The 17676-nt window shown below is 53.4% G+C and overlaps 1 protein-coding gene across 5 annotated transcripts in view; it reads right to left on the reverse strand.

The window, feature by feature from the left end:
- Positions 1–6878: 6878 nt before the first annotated feature.
- Positions 6879–17676, reverse strand: part of Ttbk1 (tau tubulin kinase 1) — a 43324-nt gene continuing 32526 nt past the window's right edge. For all 5 annotated transcript variants that reach the window (XM_060369546.1, XM_060369545.1, XM_060369547.1 and 2 more), the window contains 2 exons: positions 11486–13029; positions 6879–10746 (listed from right to left, as the gene is read on the reverse strand). In XM_060369546.1, coding sequence (XP_060225529.1) covers positions 10368–10746; positions 11486–13029 — 1923 coding nt within the window. In that variant the 3' untranslated portion in view covers positions 6879–10367. The remainder of the gene's footprint in view (positions 10747–11485; positions 13030–17676) is intronic.

Consider the following 17676-nt stretch of genomic DNA (forward strand, 5'->3'; position numbering starts at 1 on the left):
AAGAAAGCAGGCTGAGCAAGCCGTGAGGAGCAAGCCAGTAAGCGGTGCCCTTCCATGGCCCCTGCATCAGCTCCTGCCTCCAGGTTCCTGCCCTGTGTGAGTTCCTGTCCTGACTTCCTCTAGTGATGAACAGTGCTGTGGAAGTGTGAGCCTAATAAATCCTCATGCTGTTATTTTGGTCATGCTGTTTTATCTCAGTATAGACAACTAAGGCACTCGCCCTGTAACTTTCAACATTGATGTCAGCATTTTCTCTCTTTTTGGGGGTTGGGGGTGGGGTTTGAGGCAGGGTTTCTCTCTGTGTAGCACTGGCTGTCCTGGCCCCACTTTGCAGACCAGGCAGGGCTGGAACTCACAGCAATCAAGCCACCTGCCTCTGCCTCCCCAAGTGCTAGAATTACAGGTGTGTGCAGGCTTTTATTTATTATTTTCGTTGTTGTTTTTGTTGTTGTTTTGTTTTTTTGAGACAGGGTCATGTGTAGCCCAGGTTGGCCTTAAACTCACTATGTTGCTGAGGATGACCTTGACTTCATCATCTTCTTGTCTCTACATCCCAAGTGTTGGGATTCCTGACATAGACCACCATGCCTAGCTCAGATGTCTTATTTGGTTGAATTATTATTATTGTATAAACAAAAACACAGTAGTCCTCTTTCTCTCTCTTTACCTTGGATCATCCTTGAAACTTCCTCAAATCTAAACCTGCCGCCCTTTCTTCAGAGAGACACTTGTTATAGCTTGTACCCTTGCTTCATCTTCCCACCCCACTCCACATAGCAGTGCTTTTCTCGAATGTCACTGAGAATGGTGGTGGCAATAATCATGGTGTTTAGGGACAGAATGTGACCCGGATGACAGGTATAAAATCCTGAGTCTGACAAGAATGCAGATCAACCCCGAGGAAACAGTGAGGAAGCGGCTTCCATTGGAGTGTGTGTGTGTGTGTGTGTGTGTGTGTGTGTGTGTGTGTTTGTGTGCATGTGGAGGCCAAAGGTCAACTTAGATGTCAGTCATCAGGAGCTGTCTGCCTTGGCTTTTGAGACAGGGTCTCTCTCTGGGCCCTGTCTGCCTCCCCAGGCCGGGACTAGGAATATGCACAATGTCAGCTTTTTAAAAATTTGTTTTAGGTTTATTTACTTTCTCTTATAAAGATTTGCCTGCATGGACGTGTGTGCACTATGTGTGGCTTGTGCCCTCGGAAGCCAGAAGAGGGCGTCAGATCTCCTGTGTCTGGAGTTAGGGATAGTCGTGAGCCACCATGTGAGTGATGGAAATGGAACCATGTCCTGTGCAAGAAGAGCAACTACGAGCTCGGAAACACCAAACCAACCAAACACAAACAAAAGACGTTGCAGCCCTAACCTAGATTTTTATATAGGTTCTGAGATGCACACTCAGCTTACCCTGCTTGGGTAGTGTGGTAGTTTGAGTGAGAGTGGCCCCAGCTGGTGGAACTGTTTGGGATGGATGTGGAGGTGAAGATGTGTGTCACTGGGGGCAGATTTGGAGGTTTCAAAAGACTCATGCCGTCCCGAGTCTCTCTCTCTCTCTCTCTCTCTCTCTCTCTCTCTCTCTCTCTCTGCCTCCTGCTATGGATCAAGACGTGAGCTCTCAGCTACTGTTGCAGCTCATGGCTGCCTGTCTGCTGCCATGCCCAGAGCCATAATGGTCACCCTCTGAAACTGCAAGCCCCAAATAAACTCTTCCTTCTATAAACTGTTGTAGAGGGATTTTAATTCAGCAGCATGGCTGCTCTAGAAAGGGATAACATCCAAAGACCTTCCAGGTCTGTGATTCACGTGGAATGACACATCTTTAATCCCTCTGGCTGGAATATAACACACCCTTAGTACACACATTTAATCTCAAACAATGAAGGTGAAGTTAGTTTGTAGAGTGACGTCTAATTGAGGAGCAGACAAAGTGCTGAATCAGAGCAAGATTTGACAGAATAGGATGTTCCCAACTCTCATGAGAACAGAGAGGAAAGAGACGTGGCTTAAGACAACAGTGCAGAGAGAGAGAGAAGAAGCAATTTTACTGGAAGAGTTTTACAGAGACAGGTTGAAGAGAGAACAAGCCAGAGAATGAGAAGGACCCAGAAGATTAACAGATTGCTAAAGTTAGTTTGAGGCCAAGCAGAGCAATTCAGTCAGAAGCTGAGAGAAGCCAGTGTGAATCTGTCAGCTTGGAGAGGAGTTTGAGCCAGAACAGCTGAGTTAAACCAGCCAGCCAGAGTTCAGAAAGATCTAGAAAGGGTGAGCTTACTCAGCAGTAAGTCTCAGAGACTGCAAGCATTCTAGGACTAGATTAGGTTGTATGGGGGCTAGAAGCTTCCAGGACAAGGCCTAGGTTAGCAGATGGAGGCAGTAAGCCTCTGAGGTGATAATTACATCAGGTGAATAAAAGATGTTTTTATAAGTTGTCTCTGTACAGCAATAGAACAGTGACTAAGAAAGGCAGTGACCATGTTACTGAGTTATCTTCACAGCCCCCACTGGATTTCCAAGCATCCCACTATGCACCCCAACCTGGAAATCCAAACCACAGCTCAAAGGCCAGCATAGAGACTTTCACATACAACAAACTGGGTGGAGTGAATACTTTAAAAATGGAAAATGAAAGAAAAAAAAAAAGAGCAAACACCTTGTCTCTTGTTTATCATTGTCATCAAAACCTATTGTTGATGGTGATAGTTTGAGGGAATGGGGTACCCTGAATGATGATGTGAGCCAAGCTGGGGAGCAGAAACAAAGGTGAGTAATGAAGAAGGTGAGACTGGCTACAGTGTTAGCACACTGTGAGTTAATGATACACAGGTGATGAGGAGTGTGAAACAGAGATGGTTGCAGGAGCTGATGAAAATGGCTTGTATCCCTTTTCCCTCTCACCCATGGCTGAGTTCTCAGCACTTTGCTGACTCCTCTCAACACCTTGCACAATGGCCTCAAAACTGCCGAGAAAAGAGATACCGGACCCTCCTTTAGCTGTGGACTCGTTGGATTTCAGCTATTTTCTTTCTTTCTTCCTCTTTCTTTCTTTCTTTCTTTCTTTCTTTCTCTTTCTTTTCTTCCTTTCTTCTTTCTTTCTCTTTCCTTTCTTTCTCTTTCTTTGTCTCTCTTTCTTCTCTTTTCTTTCTTCCTTCCTTCCCTCCTTCTTTTCTTTCCCTCTCTCTCTCTCTCTCCCTTCCCCTCCCTCCCTCCATTCCTTCCTTTAAGACAGTATCTCACTTTGTAGCCCAGGCTGTCCCTGAACCCAGGGTGAGTCTCCTTTCTTAGCTACTGAGTACTGGGGTTATAGGTGTGAGCGATCCTGTCACTGGATGCATAAGATGATCAGAGACATCTCAGTTTCTTCTCTAGGGTGTCCCCTCCACTTGACAGGAGCTCCTGGGGCGGGAGGGATGGCTCAGTGGCTAAGAGCACTTGCTCTCTTGCAGAAAACCTGGGTTCAGTTCCCAGTGCACACACACATGGTCACTCACAACCACCTGTGACTCCAGTTCTAGGGGAGCCAGTGCCCTCTTCTGGTGACCACAGGAACTGCATGTATTTAGATATAGGCATTAATAGTCACACATGTAAAATAAAAATAATTCTTTCTTTAAACCCCTCCCACTGTTCTTTGTCTCCACCCTCCATCTAGACCCTGAATAAATGACCTTGCTTCTTCCTTCTCTGGGTCTCTGTCTCAGTCTTGTCTTTGATCACAGAACAGAAAAGAGAAACCTTTCTTAGGAAGAATTGGGAGGAGATGTGACAAGGGATACACACGCTTTCTTTCTTTTGTTTTGATTTTGTCTTTCTTTTTCTTTCTTCTTTCTTTCTCTCTCTCTCTTTCTTTCTCTTTCTTTCTTTTTTTCTTTCTTTCTTTCTGTTTTTCAAGGCAGGGTTTCTCTTTGTAGCCCTGGCTGTCCTGGACTTGCTTTGTAGACCAGGCTGGCCTTGAGCTCACAGAGATCCTCTTGTCTCTGCCTCCCTGAGTGCTGATATCAAAGGCATGGGCCACTGCGCCCACGTGGTTTTGGTTTTTCAAGACAGCATTTCTCTAAAGCTGTGGCTGTCCTGGAACTCACTCTATAGACGAGGCTGGCCTTGAATTCACAGAGATCCGCCTACCTCTGCCTCCCAAGTGCTGGGATTAAAGCTGTGTGCCACCACTGGCCAGCTCTGATGAGCAGATTTTTGTCTGTGGACATCAGGTGGTCCCTACAGCTAAGTTGGATTTAGGAAAGGTACTTTGGCAGGTCTTCGGCTCCTGGGAAGGGGCTGAGCAGAGGGCCTCTGAGCACCCCTCCCGGGGCTGGGCCACTCCATCTCTAATCTCCATTTTGTTCTGCCTGCTTTTTACCCGTGAGCAGCAAGCAACACTCGCTCTCACACTTGCTCTCTTCAGCTCTCCACCCCTTTTGGTCCCAGAGGCACATCCGGATGCAGTGCTGCTGTGGGGAGGTGAGGTGTGCAGGAAAGCCCCTACCGTGGCTCCTTTTGCTCCAGATGTGCCCAGAGCAGCATATCGGAAGAAAGGGTACACCCCGCATCACGAGCTAGCCGAAGGAGCAGCAAGGCGGGATCGGAGCCAGCCTGCCTCAGGCCGAAGGTGATTTCACGCTGGCAGCTGCCATCCCTGAGAGGCATGAATTTGAAACCCCCCACCCCCACCCCATGGATCCGATTTCTGACCCTAATCATCCAAGAACTGGTTCTGGCTGAAGGACTTGTCTTAATAGTCTCATCTTGCCAACAAACGGTGTGCAAAGACCATCCGTCGCCCCTGAAATCTTGACATGCATTCGGCCGCTCACGTCAGCAGCCAGCCCTGGTGACACACTGATGGCTGACAATTCCCCGGTATTTAAATTTGACAGGCCAGCTTTCCTCACAGATGCCAAACAGTGGACAGAGAAATACGCAAGACAGAAACAGGGGCCCGTGAAGAACGGATGCTGGTCAGGTCAGCAGACACTGGCATCCCTGAAGGACACAAGTCAACGCAGCAAAGGAAGACCAGGCAGCTGGGAAGCATGGACATTGAGCTCAGGGGTCTTCTCTGTTAAGGGATCCTTTGACAAGGCAATGTCAATTGTTTGCTTTCTTGCATTTTTTCCTTTGTATTTAATAATTTTGTGTCCTATAAAATACATTGCATGCTTATATGTGTTGCTACACAGTGACTCCCTAAAATAAAGTTCATTCATCCATTCACTGGCTTGTGGAGACAGGGTCTCACTACATTGTCCTGGCTGGGCTGCTGGAACTCACTCTGTAGACCAGGCTAGCCTTGAATTCACAAAGATCTGCCTGCCTCTGCCTCCTGGGTGCTGAGTTAAAGGCACGTGCCCTTACACCTGGCTAGTTTAGCTTGTACTTGTGTGGTTTTGAAGGGTAAATTTAAGTCTTTGCGAGTGTGTCTGTGTGTGACGTGTGTGAGCATTTGTGCATGAGTTCAGGCACATGTGTGGAATTCAGAGAACAACCTCGGACATTACTCCTCGCATTCCACCTTGTCGGAGATGCTCGCTGGCCCCATCTCAGTGCAGGAGGGCGCTGAGTCTGTGCACGCTCTGTCCGGCTTGGTGTGGGTTCAAGGATCTCACTCAGACCCCCTCACTCCACCCATACCGGCACCTTGGAAGCTTTTTATTTACAAAACTTTTTATGTGTCTAGGTGTTTTGCCGGCACGAGTCTTTGCATCATGTGTGTGCCTGGTGCCTGCAGAGACCACAGAGGAGCCCTGGGTCCACCCAGAATTGGACAGCTGTGAGCTGCTGTGTGGGTTCTGGGAGTCAAACCCAGGTCCTCTGGCAGAACAGGGGAGGCAGGGGAAGGTGGATCTCTGTGAGTTCAAGGCCAGCCTGGTCTGCGGAGCTAGTTCCAGGACAATGACATCAAGGGCTACACAAAGAAACCCTATCTTGAAAAACCAAAAAAAAAAAAAGTCACATTTCTGAACAGTATGTACAATATGTTCCTCTTTTATTTATAAGAAATATATATGGACAGAGAGAGATAGGCATTGTTATAAACATAAAAAAAGGTCTGTGATGGTGTACACCAAGCCATTCACAAGTCTCTCGATGGCCAGAGTCATGCAAGGGGTTGTCGTTCCTTTGATATATGCTTTTAGCATTTACTACAAGTATGTCCTGCTCTGGACATGTTAAACAAGGAGGTACACTGGGCCCCACAGAAGGCCCCGGAGCCCACTGGCATTCAAGTTAGCAGGCTGGATCTCCAAGAGCAGCAGCACCTTCTGGAAGGGCTGGGCTTTCAAACCTGTGTGGTCTTACTCCCTGCCCCAGGTGTGGCTCAGAGCCAGGCCCGGGGGAGAAACCGCGTATGTGTCCACTAAGCGACAGATTCAACTCTGGTTTAGGATTTGGGATTCAGAATACGAAGGCTATTTTCTGTCCCTCTGCACGGCAGCCTCTCCTCATCCAGCCCACCCCTTGGAGGGCACAGACGCTCGGCATCCGACTGCCTTGCTGTCCCCAAAGCCTCGGAGCCTCGTGCGTGGCTTTTTCTTAGCTGTGGAGACTGGCCCAGAAGAACAGGAAAGGGCCGCTTCCTTCAGTTTGGATCTCACGCTACCCCACGCTGGAGTCCTGTCACGCGTGTGGACCTTGCTCTGCCGATCAGCCCCAGCCAATGGCTATTAATATTGCTCTTGAGTCATTTCTTTTCCTGGTCCACAATCTCTTACCAAAACCAATGACATCACAGAAGATAGATGAAATACTTTTTTTAAAGGAAGAAAATTCCATGCATAGTCCATATATTATAAATAGGGTCAAGAGCAGTGTCTCATCATCAAAGACATTAATATCTCTACCTTATTTAGCTTAGTGGTACATGCCTGTGATACCAGAGCTTCTGAGTTTGAGGCAGGAGGATGACACATTGGAACCAAGCCTGGGCTACCTGGAAAGAACTTGTCTCAAAATTTTTTCATTCTACTGAAAATATGTATAAGTGAAATTAATAAATATAAACAGTTTGCCATGGCTTTTATTTTTCTTTTTTGAGACAGTTGAACATTTAGCCTAGGCTGGCCTTGAACTCTCAAAAATCCCCCTGCTTTAGGTCCTTCCGCTACTAGGCTTACAGGCATGAGACCTCAGAGCCTGGCTTTCCCTTTGGATTTTGATACCAAATGAGCGCATACCCATCTAAGGAGAAAACTCTGTTTTCAGAACTTCTTGTGTTTCAGATTTGTAGACCAGACTCCGCTTCTGACTCACAAGTGTGGCCACAGGACACACTTGTGGGAGTGCGGAGGCCTGGGCTACAGGCCGGGGTGGCTTTTATGATGGCTTTGCCCCTGAGCTGCTACGCTTTCTGCTTCTTTCTGCTTCCTTTAGGGCAATGATAGTTTTGCTTCTTTCTTTCCCTGTGCGCCAGGCCAAACAGAGTCCACAGCTGTCAGCAAAGACAACCAAGGAGCCCGGAACAAGCTTTGCTAGGACAACCTTTCCTTGTGTGAGACGCTGAACAAATTAACTAAACCAGACCAGAGCTTCCTGCTCTTCCTCTGTGCCCACTTGGCACCCTCCTGTAGCTTCTCTCCTGCCCACCCCCACCCTCAGGGGCCGGGTTTTTGCCCTGCCCTCCCTAGAGGGAAAAAGAGTCCAGGCCAACAGAAAGGTCCACAGGCTTTTTAATGGTGTGATGGCCACTTCCCTTCTGAGACCCCATCTAGTTGTGACAGCGTCTTGCAAGGTGTTGGTGTCACGGGAGTGGGCGGGCCGCAGGGTGGGCAGAGGCCATGCAGTGACTGGGATGGGGTGGGCAAGGGTTGTTACATTCTGTTTGGCATGTAAACATTCTTCTGCTGCTTCCCAAGGAGGGCAAGGGCAACTCCCTGTCCCAGAAACGCCTGCCCAAGGGGCTCACAAGACTGGGCAAGCCAGGCCCCTGGGGCAGAGCTGGGAAGCCAGAGGGCCATGTGGCTGGGGCAGGGCCCTTCTCCTGCGCCCCTCTGCACATGGTACTGCTGGCGAGGGGGAAGGCGCATTAAGGTGAGCACGCCCCACTTCTGAGCCAGTGACAAGGGCAGTCAGGATGGGGACATGAGGGGTGATGGTGCTTCTGGAAGAGGAACCTCAGGGGCCTAGCGCAGGGGATGAGTCTTGGGGAAAGGCTGCAGCTCCGGGGTGGGGGTGGGGGCATGGGGAGGTGTGGCTCCCGATGCCCTGCTTCCTTCCCCTCAGCACCCACCTCTACTGGTCCTCTGTCCCTAATTCCTCCTAGCCTGATGATGCTATTGACTCAGAGGCCTGAGGTCAGTTGGAGCCCTGTGGAGGTCTGGAATCCCAAGAGTCGATTAGGTTTTGCATCTGTAGCAGCTCAAGCACTGGGGGGGGGGGGGGGGAGCTGGGGGTTGGGTTGAGCCTGGGGCTTTCTCAGGCCTCCCCTTCCTCCCATCTCCAAACTAGGGTGGTGTTGGTCCTTACGGCGGAAGTGAGACCAAGAAGGCCTACATTCACAGTTCGGTTGGTGGCAAGGAGCAGACCCAGGGCCCCAGGCACTGGGGTCACACCCTGGTCCCCACCTGGCATGAGCTGATTGTCATTCATAAAAGCTCCAGGCGGGAGGAAGTGAACCCTCCACCCGTCTGCTAGGCTAGGGGGGTGACTTGAGGGCCTTGGGGGTGACAAAGATAACTGAATCCAGAGAGGTTTCCTGAGTGTTCTGGGAGCGTTTGGGTCCAAGTGGGACAGACCTCAAAGGCTATCCACCCTGGCGTCCTCCCCTGGCTGGTCTGTAGAGCTGCCTTCTTGGCATGGAAGCAACTGCCCAGACCTGCTGGCTCTCCATGAGGAGTTTAGCTGGCACTGAGCCGCTCCCGGCCAGTCATCATGGGTGTAGTTTTGGCGGGACCGCTGGCACAAGAGGCCTTCCTTCATCTGAAGGTCTCAGTTTGCTCTCTGTGGCTCAGGGGAGGGGACAGGGGCCAGAAGAGGGGATGGAGGCTGCCAGTGCTTTCTAGGAGGCCTGTGGGAAGTGCCTGCCCCTTCTGTAGCCAGGTTGCTGCTTGCCCTAGATGTTAGCAGCTGAGGCTCCTGATGAGGTGGGCGAGCTATGCAGAAGCCAGAACTCCAGAGGAGGAAGAGAACGAGGAGGAAGAGGCCCTGTGCCAGGCACAGAGCAGCTCAGCATGTGTGGGCTGTGTCAGAGCAAGAGGGGCCCAGGGTGACTTGGGGTGGGGTGAGGGAGGGCACCAGCTGGCATCATGTACAACCTAAAGTGAGAAGGGCCTTCCGCCTCAGGGAGCCCAGCCTGCCTCATCCTGCTTCCTCTGCCCACTTGGGGTTGGGAGGGTGCCTGAGCCAGCCTCTTCCCACAGCAGAGATGGCAAGGAAGGATGACAAGGGCCAGGGCAGAGTCCCTGAACCCCCAAATGAGCAACACACAGGAAGGTGATACCCAGCCTCTCCCCACCTGTGAGGAACTCGCAGAGAGAGGAGAGCTGGCTGGAACTGCAGTATGCAGGATTGAGGTTAGAGAGCAGGAAGGAATTCCTGATGGTAACGGGTCCTGAGTACTAGGCCAGAGGACCAGAGAAGTGAGTAGCCATTTTAAAGCCCCAGCCCAAATTCCCTCTACGGAACACTTGCCCAGGAAGGCCTAGCTTCCAGAGGCCCAGCTCATTCCTGTTCAGGAAAGGGATTTCTGTTCCCCAGAGACACAGGGAGCAAAGAATCCCATTCTCTGTACCTCATAGAGCTGACTTTACCAAGGCCAGAGATATCCCTTCAGCCTAAATAGACCAATGATCCCTGGGTCCCACTTCCCCGATCCCAGCTTGGCCTTCTATTGCCACCATGGCTCCTAGGAGACTGGGCAGGCCAGAGCCTGCACAAATCTGGAATTTGAGGCTGTTTTCTCCTGTTGGGTAGGTTTGGGGGGTTGGCTGCAAGAAGACAGGGATGAGGACAAGGTGGGCCGCTCGAGGTGTTAAGCAAATGTAAGCCCCTTGGGTGGGAGGGGCTAGAGATCAGGCAAGATCTGGTGCGTGAAGGGGGACTGGCTCCGGAAGCGGAGTCTTCGGTGGCGGTGGTGTAAGTGGCTGAGCCTTCCCGGGGCAAAGGATGTGCTGTGAGCCCGTCCCTGCAGAGGGGCGGCAGGACGGAGGGAGGACGCCGAGAGAGGACCGGAGACACGCACCCTCCTGGGTCAGTGGGCTGGCTTGGCTGCTGGGCACAACGTGTGCTCTCGTGCGTCCTGGTGAGTGCAGGCGGGAAGCGAGGGCCGCGGTGGCGCGCGGGCGCGTAAGGCTGTGCTGGGAGCTGTTCCAGTGTGGCCGGCTGCGGGTGGGGACCGGGGCGAGGGTAGGGGGTGCCGCAGAGAGCCGCGGGCGGGTGCCATTATCTGGTCCCGAGCCGGCCCTCTGAGACCGCCGCCCGGCCTTTGGCTGCTGCGCGCTGAGTCTGCAGTTGTTTCCCTTTGGGTCCTTTCTTGGGGCCCCCCGGGGAGACCTCGGGCTGAGATCTAGCTTGGAGGACCCCCCGGGGTGGGAGGACACCGGTCCGGGCTTGATGCGAGGGGGAGGAGCTCTCTTTGCGGGACAGGGACTGGCTCCGCGAGGACCCGCCGGGGTGGCGCGCGGTGGAGGCGGGGAGGCCGGAGCTGCGGGGCGGCGCTGCAGGCCTGGAGACTTGGGCGCGGCCTGGACCCCGGCTGGTGGACTTTTTGGGACGGAGGTCAACAGCAGTGGCCGACCCTGAGGGCTTCTGCAGCTGGAGCCTGCGGGGGGGGCGGGGGGAGGGAGGGACAGAGGGCAAGAGGGGGGGCGGGGGGAGGGGGGGACAGAGGGCAAGAGAAAAGGACGAGGGGGTGGGGAACAGAGAGGATGTCTTCAGAATGCCTTTGAGCATTGAGCCCTAGAGAGCTGCCTTCTCAGAGCCCGGTAGAAGGTGGAAGAGGCCAGAGGAGTAAACAGAGGCCTGGTGGTCCACCCTGCAGTGCAGGGCCTTTGGGGCCATGGCTGGAGGAGCCTGCTACAGGTTTTCCTTAGGGGTCTGGCGCTATCTTTAAAATTCCCATGGGGTTTTGCACTCTCATCTAGAACGAACTTATGTTAACATCAATGCAAATTACCATTTCACGCCAGTTACTGTATGATCAAGACTTTACACTTTGGTTTCAAATGTCCTGTGGCATACCAGGGGCTGTGGGCGGGGGGGCCCTGCTGGTCCCCCCCCCCCCGCCCCCAGGCCTCCCCTGATCCCCTCTAATCTTGGCTATTTCTGTTCCCTTGAGCCCAGTGACAGAGCTAACACTTGAGTCACAAGTGACACAGTGCCCAGCTGGGAGATGGTAGGCCAGGGAGGTAATCTGCGGGGGGGGGGGGGGGTGGGGGTGAGTGGGAGGGTCGGGGGTGGTAGTCATGGCCTCGAACATTGGCTCTGGGAAGTGCCCGGAGGTCCCCGGAAGTCCTCTGTGCTCCCTCTGCCTACAACCAGTACTGGCAAGGGTTTCTCACCTGCTGGTGATGGCCGTGTCAGACGAGGCCGCACCTTGAGGTCTGCCGGGAAGCTGCTGGCTCTCTGTAGATGTGGACACACTGATGGGGCGGGGAATCCGGCTCCGGGTGGTCAAGGCCCGCCTGGGCAAGGCTGCCGTGGGCTCGGAGGCAGGTGCGTCCTCCTCAGAGCCTGTGCCTGAGAGTGTCTCCGAGGCCCGGCGCTGCTCCTCGCTGGAAGAGGACGAGGCCCCTGAGGCCAGCCGCAGCAGCAGGCGCCCCTGCCTCTTCTCCATCACAAGCCGAGCCAGGTCCTGCTGTGGCCTCGCCCTCTTGCTCCACCGCTCTTTGGCCGACAGCGAGCCCGAAGGCTCTGAGCCTGTATCCTCTTCAGACAACAAGACAGGAATCCGGCTCCTGGGGCGAGAACCCGGGAGGGCATGGCGGCTGGGAGAGATGGTGGTCCCTTTCTTGGCGATGGGCTCCAGTGGGGATGCGGGGACTGGCCCATCAGCAAGGGCTGGGCCATGGGGTAATAAGTCTGTGACCACATCTGAGGGTGTTTCCCCGGGAGGGCCTGACAGGGCGCAACTTTCCGTTTCAGTCCCGTCCAGCCCTGACAAAGCCACGCCATTCTCCAGAGGCACTGGGGGCCCCTGCTCTGCGATGCCTCCCTCAGAAAGCATCTCCAGGCCCAGCTCGCCCCCAGCACTCAGCTCCTCTGGCCTGGAGGCCTGTCCTCCGGAAGACATGACATTGAGGTGGGATTTCTCTGCAATGTGAACAAAGGTCCTCTCGACTTTGGTGAAGGGTGAGGAGGTGACAGCTATGACCCCGGCCCCAGGGGCCACCAGCCCAACCCCAGGCCCTGCTCCAGGTCCTGAGGGCTTGGGTTCTGACTTGAGGATGGAGGACAGTGTGCCCGGCTCTGATACATCCAGCTGGCTTCCAGTAGGCTGGGGCCGCTCGTGCTGCGGGGTAAGTGCAGCCAAGGTGCCCAGATCAGGGTCAGGGGCCAGTTCGGCAGTGACTGGCGACTTCTTCATGTCACCAGGAGAGACGAGCACCAGCGTTTTGGAGCCCTCCTCAGGCTCTAGGTCCCCATCAGCCATGGAGGCCCGGCCCCTGGCCTCTTTCTGATCATCAGCTAGCAGTGTGGACGGGGCGCCCTCCTGGCTGCGCTCAGTGCTCCTCTCGCTCCCCTCGCTGCTGGAGCCACTTCGAGGCCCCAGCACCTCCCCAAGGGCCCCTGCCTCCTCCTCCTCCTCATCTTCTTCTTCTTCTTCTTCTTCCTCCTCTTCTTCCTCCCCCTCCTCCTCTTCTTCTTCTTCCTCCTCCTCCTCCTCTTCTCCCTCCTTCCCGTTGGCCTGAGGCTGAAAGGGAGCCAGCGGCGCCTGCGAGCTGGTGAGCAGCATGTGGGAGAAGCCCACCCTCCGGACCCTGTTGAGCAGCCGGGCCCGTTCTCGGTAGTCGGAGAGGTCTCTCTTGAAGTCCTGGTAGGGCAAGCCCAGAGGCACAGCTCTCGGAAGGCCATTCACCTCAAACGAGGGCGCCACAGAGAACACCTGTAGAGGGGCACACACAGGGACCCGCTGAGGTCACCCACCCTCCTGGGCCCCCAGGAGGCCTCACGTGCACCCTAAGCCAGGGGACTCCCCGCCTCCCCCAGGGGCGTCTTCCAGAAGGTAAGCGATGGCTCTGTTTTCCTATTGCCATGTCCTTAGTTTCTAGAACACTCCCTGGCACCTAGTAAGGCTCAGGGAACCCCTGAGGTTCCAGGGTCAGGCCTAGGTCTTAGGCTCTGCTGTCTCTCTGCCCTTCCCTCCCCTCCCCCACACCAGGCAGAGCCAACGTGAGAGTATGCCTGGTAGCAGGGAATAACCAAAGGGCAGGCGCATTTCAAAAGACCTGCTCTTTCACAGGTGACCAGGCAGGAGGAGCTGAGGCTCTCTCTGAGATGGCCAGCCTGTGTTATTCCTATTAGCCAGCTGCAGGTCCTCCGAAGCTGATGCCCAGGGCCACAGAGACCCTGTCAGGGATGCCCTCTCACACTAGAGGGCAAGCTGGGCCACTGGAGCACCAGCCTCCTTCCCTGTGGTCCCTTGCCTGGCCTGTCAGCACGGAACTTTATCCAGTCCTTTGAAGCTCTGTGGGAGCCCTAGGCAACCCCATCATGGCTGAACTTTTTCCTGCTGTGAGACTCCTGCTACATTGTCTCTGCCTCCTCTCTTCTAGACTAGAAAGGCCCGACCTCCTTGGCAAAACCGTCTCCTACACTTCTTGGTCCCTTCTCTGTCTGTGCCCCCAACCCACCCTACAGACATCCTCAACTCTACAGCAGGCCTGTCGGTTTGACATGGCTTTTTTTCCACAGCTTGGGGTGGGGGGAGGGAAGGATCCTCAGTGTCCAGCACTTTCGGAGGCTTTTTGGACACACTGGGCCTCTGTCTTCCTGAACCAACACAGTCCATCCAGACCAGAAGCCTGAGAGGGGAAATAATTCTGTCACCTCCAGCACCACCACTGCCCCGTGTGACCATCTCAGGGTCTGCTCCCGAAAGGTTTCCGTGGACTTGATTCTGCCAGTCCAGTGTTGCACAGCCACCAGCCTGTTATCTCCGTCCCAGCCAGACATCCTCCTTACAGCTGCCGGACTGAACTTCCTGAGACTCAGGTCCCGTTCTGACTCTCTCTGCAGTGGTCCTCACAGAACCCATCCTTGGCTTTGCACTTGAGCAATCTTCCACCCCCGTTCTGTCTCCCACCTCCTCCCTCCCTCCCTCAGCCCTGCTCTAGCCACTCAGCATCCCCCCGAGTGTGTCCTGCATCTCATGCTAGGGTCCTCCTTACCCTCTCTCTAGTCACATGATAAATCCCCGCCATCTTTCAGCATTTTTTTCTTCTGCAAAGCCTTCCTGTTCATCAATCAAGTCAACTTCATTAGCTTGCCTTTCTACCCACTTACCAGATCCGTCTATGTGTTTATATGGCTCTCTCTCTCTTTCTCCCTCCCTCTCCTCTCTTATAAGAAAGGTCTTTTGTTGTTGATTGATTGATTGATTCATTCATTCATTCATTTATACATTCAAGAGGTCCTTAGCCACCAGGGGTGACACACACTTGTAACCCAAGTTCTTGGGAAGCAGAGTTACAATGATCAGGAGTCCAAGGCCAGCCTTGGCTACAGAGTGAGTTTGAGGCCAGCCTGGGCTAGATCCAACTGTGTTTTTAAAGGGGTGGTCATGGGGATGCACCCCTAAACAAAGAACCATAGACTACTACGGATCCCTGAGAATTAGTCTTTCCTGGGCACCAGCCCCGGAGCGCCTATCTAATAGAAAGCCAGCCTGATCATATACACTCGTATACACGAACTCAGCAGGTTGTGTTTACGTATTTGTGTGTGTGTGTGTGTGTGTGTGTGTGACAAAAACAATCAAAGACATGAGGCTGTCAGTTTAAGAAAGTGAGGAGGGCTACAGGAGAAACTGATGGGAGGGAAGCGCGAAATGATGTAATCATTTTAATTATTATTATTTTTTAAGAGCAAGGACTGGGGGATGGTTTGGTTGGTGAAGCGTGCGCCACCTAAGTTTGAGGCAGGTGTGCTGTGCGCCTGTAATCCCCTGCTGGAGCCAACTCCTCAGCCAGCCTAACCTGCAAGCCCCAGACCCCATCGAGAGACTGGGTGTGGTGGTGCACACCTTTAATCCCAGCACTCAGGAGGCAGAGGCAAGTGGTCTCTGTGAGTTCGAGGCCAGCCTGGTCTACAGAGTGAGTTCTAGAACAGCCAGGGCTACACAGAGAGACCCTGTCCTGAAAACACAACAATAAAACCGAGTGGACTGACTATTCAGGAACAGTGACTGAGGTTGATCTCCACTTAGACACACACACACACACACACATAAAGTGTACTGGTTGTTAGGTTATACATTAAAAATATATGGGTCAGGTATCAAATAAGGCAGACATGCATTTATTTGAGTGGATCAAGAGATTTCTGCACAAGGATAGGAGCTGGGCTGAATGCACACTCCACAAAGGCCCTACGCAGAAAAGAAGGTCACATGCGCAAAGGGCCTGCAGATAGCTCGGAGACTTTGCTTCCTCTCCCCGCCTCTGCTCTCTGCTTTGCAGATCCCTGCGCCTTCCAACCTGGATACCAGGCCTTCTGGAGCCAGCTGAGGGGATGGCCAGCCAGCAGCTTCAGTGCACACAGCTCTGAGGCTGGTGGAGAATGAGACAGGAGTCTCCAAGAATGAGTATCCATCAAACTGGTGACTTCCCTTCTTTAACATGCATCGTCTTCCTCATAACCCGCTGTCTGAGACACTCAGTGCAGAAGCAGAAGTACTGGCAAGTAGAAGAGCCTGTAGCTGGTGAGGCGGAGCATGCCTGTAACCCTAACAGGGAGGAGACTGAGGCAGGAGGATTGCTTTGAGTCTGTGCTCAACCTGGGCTACATGGTGATTCAAGGACAGACAAGGCTATATCATGAGACTTGCTCAGGAGCACAGAGAGCTGTTCCTGTGGTAGAGAAGGTGGGGTGATGTCTCTCTCAGTGGTAATGAATTCACTGGCTGCATAAGCACCAGGACCGGAGTTCGGCTCTCTAGCACCCAAATAAAAAGGCAGCACGTAAGGTAGCAACACACATCTGGGGGGGTGGAAACAGGGGAATTTCCCTGGCTTGCTGGCCCACCAGTCCAACCAATTGATGAGCCCTAGATTCAGAGAGAGAGAGAGACCCTGTCTCAAAAAACAAAGTGGAGGGTATGGAGAGAAGGCTCAGCAGGTAAAAGCACTTGCTGCTCTTGCAGGGGACCGAGGTTTGGTTCGCAGCACTCATGTGGTGGTTTGTAAGCATTCCTAACTCCAGCTCCAGGGGATCTGATGCCCTCGTCAGACCTCTGTGGGCCTCAGACACACACGTGATACACATTCAAATATTCAGGCAAACACTCATAGTCATAAAATAAATGAATTTGTTGTTGTTTTTTATTTGAAAAATAAGGTGGAAAGTGATGGGGGAGATGCCTGACATTGACCTCTGACCTCCACATTCATGTGCACACTGTTATTCAAACACATATGTGGAGACAGGGTAGCCTTGGCCCCCACAGGAACTTCTATGGTCTAGAAGCTTTCTTAGAACTTGGTCCTCTTTCATCCCTGCTGAGGTTCCTAGTAATTGTTTTCTTTTCTTTCTTCCCCACACTATTTTTCACTCTTACTTCAACCATAGCAAACACTAAGGCACTGACTGTGTGCTGGGCCACCCCTGGAGTGCCTTGCCCGTGTTACAGCTACAGAAAGCAGCTGGCCGAGCCAAAAGGGCTGCTTTAAGTGGTGGTGGGGATCACGGGCTGGACGAGAGCGCTGACAACGAAGGACAGGGAGACACTTGGGAGCTTTGCTCATGCCTTCCCACCCTACCCCAGACATGCCTGCCCAGCAACCGACGCCCTGGGCCCGCCTAAGCATCCTGTTCCCAGCCTTTGAACATTTCTGTCAGAATCACCTTTTCTCCCCACGCCTGGCCAAGCCCAGGTGCCCTCGCAGGAATCCGTTCAGTGGATGAGCCACAGACCTCCTCTCCCTCCATCTACGGCCCTTTCTCCTAGTTCTCTGGGAAGGAGCAGCACTGAGAACCAACCCAGCCCACGAGGCACAGGAAGTGCTGAGCAAGCACTGGCCCAAACTGGGAAATGTGTTGACAAGGGCAACCAGGCCTAGAATTTGGTAGTGCCTCTCTGTCCTCACAGGAGAACGGAGGAGCCAAATTTGAGGGGGGGGAGGTGTGTGGAGTGTAAATCCCGGAGCTCTGCTAAGGGGATCAAGACCACCCACCCGCAGCAGCCCGGGGCGGGTATTGCTGGGTGTTCTGTTAGAATACTGCTTCCACCCCACCCCCTCCGGCCACTGTTTTGCTAGGGAAGGAGCCCCCTGCGTCTCAGGGATGCCCACTGAGCTATCTGCCCCCTTAAGCTTGTCTTCACTCTCAGCCTGATGGTGTGTCCAGGACACTTTGTGTATGTGTGGTCCGGGAAGCCTGAGGAAACCGGGAGGACAGCGGAATAGCCAGCCCCAGCGGCGTGGAGTGCTAGCAAAGGTAGCTGGCCCGGAGAAGTTGACAGCTTTCCCAGGGCAGTGACCTTTACTTGTTTGGTTAGACTCCTGGACTTGTCTTGGCTCCTCCAGACCGGATG

This window comes from Meriones unguiculatus, chromosome 16 (assembly GCF_030254825.1).
Source record: "Meriones unguiculatus strain TT.TT164.6M chromosome 16, Bangor_MerUng_6.1, whole genome shotgun sequence".
Classification (NCBI taxonomy): Eukaryota; Metazoa; Chordata; class Mammalia; order Rodentia; family Muridae; genus Meriones; species Meriones unguiculatus.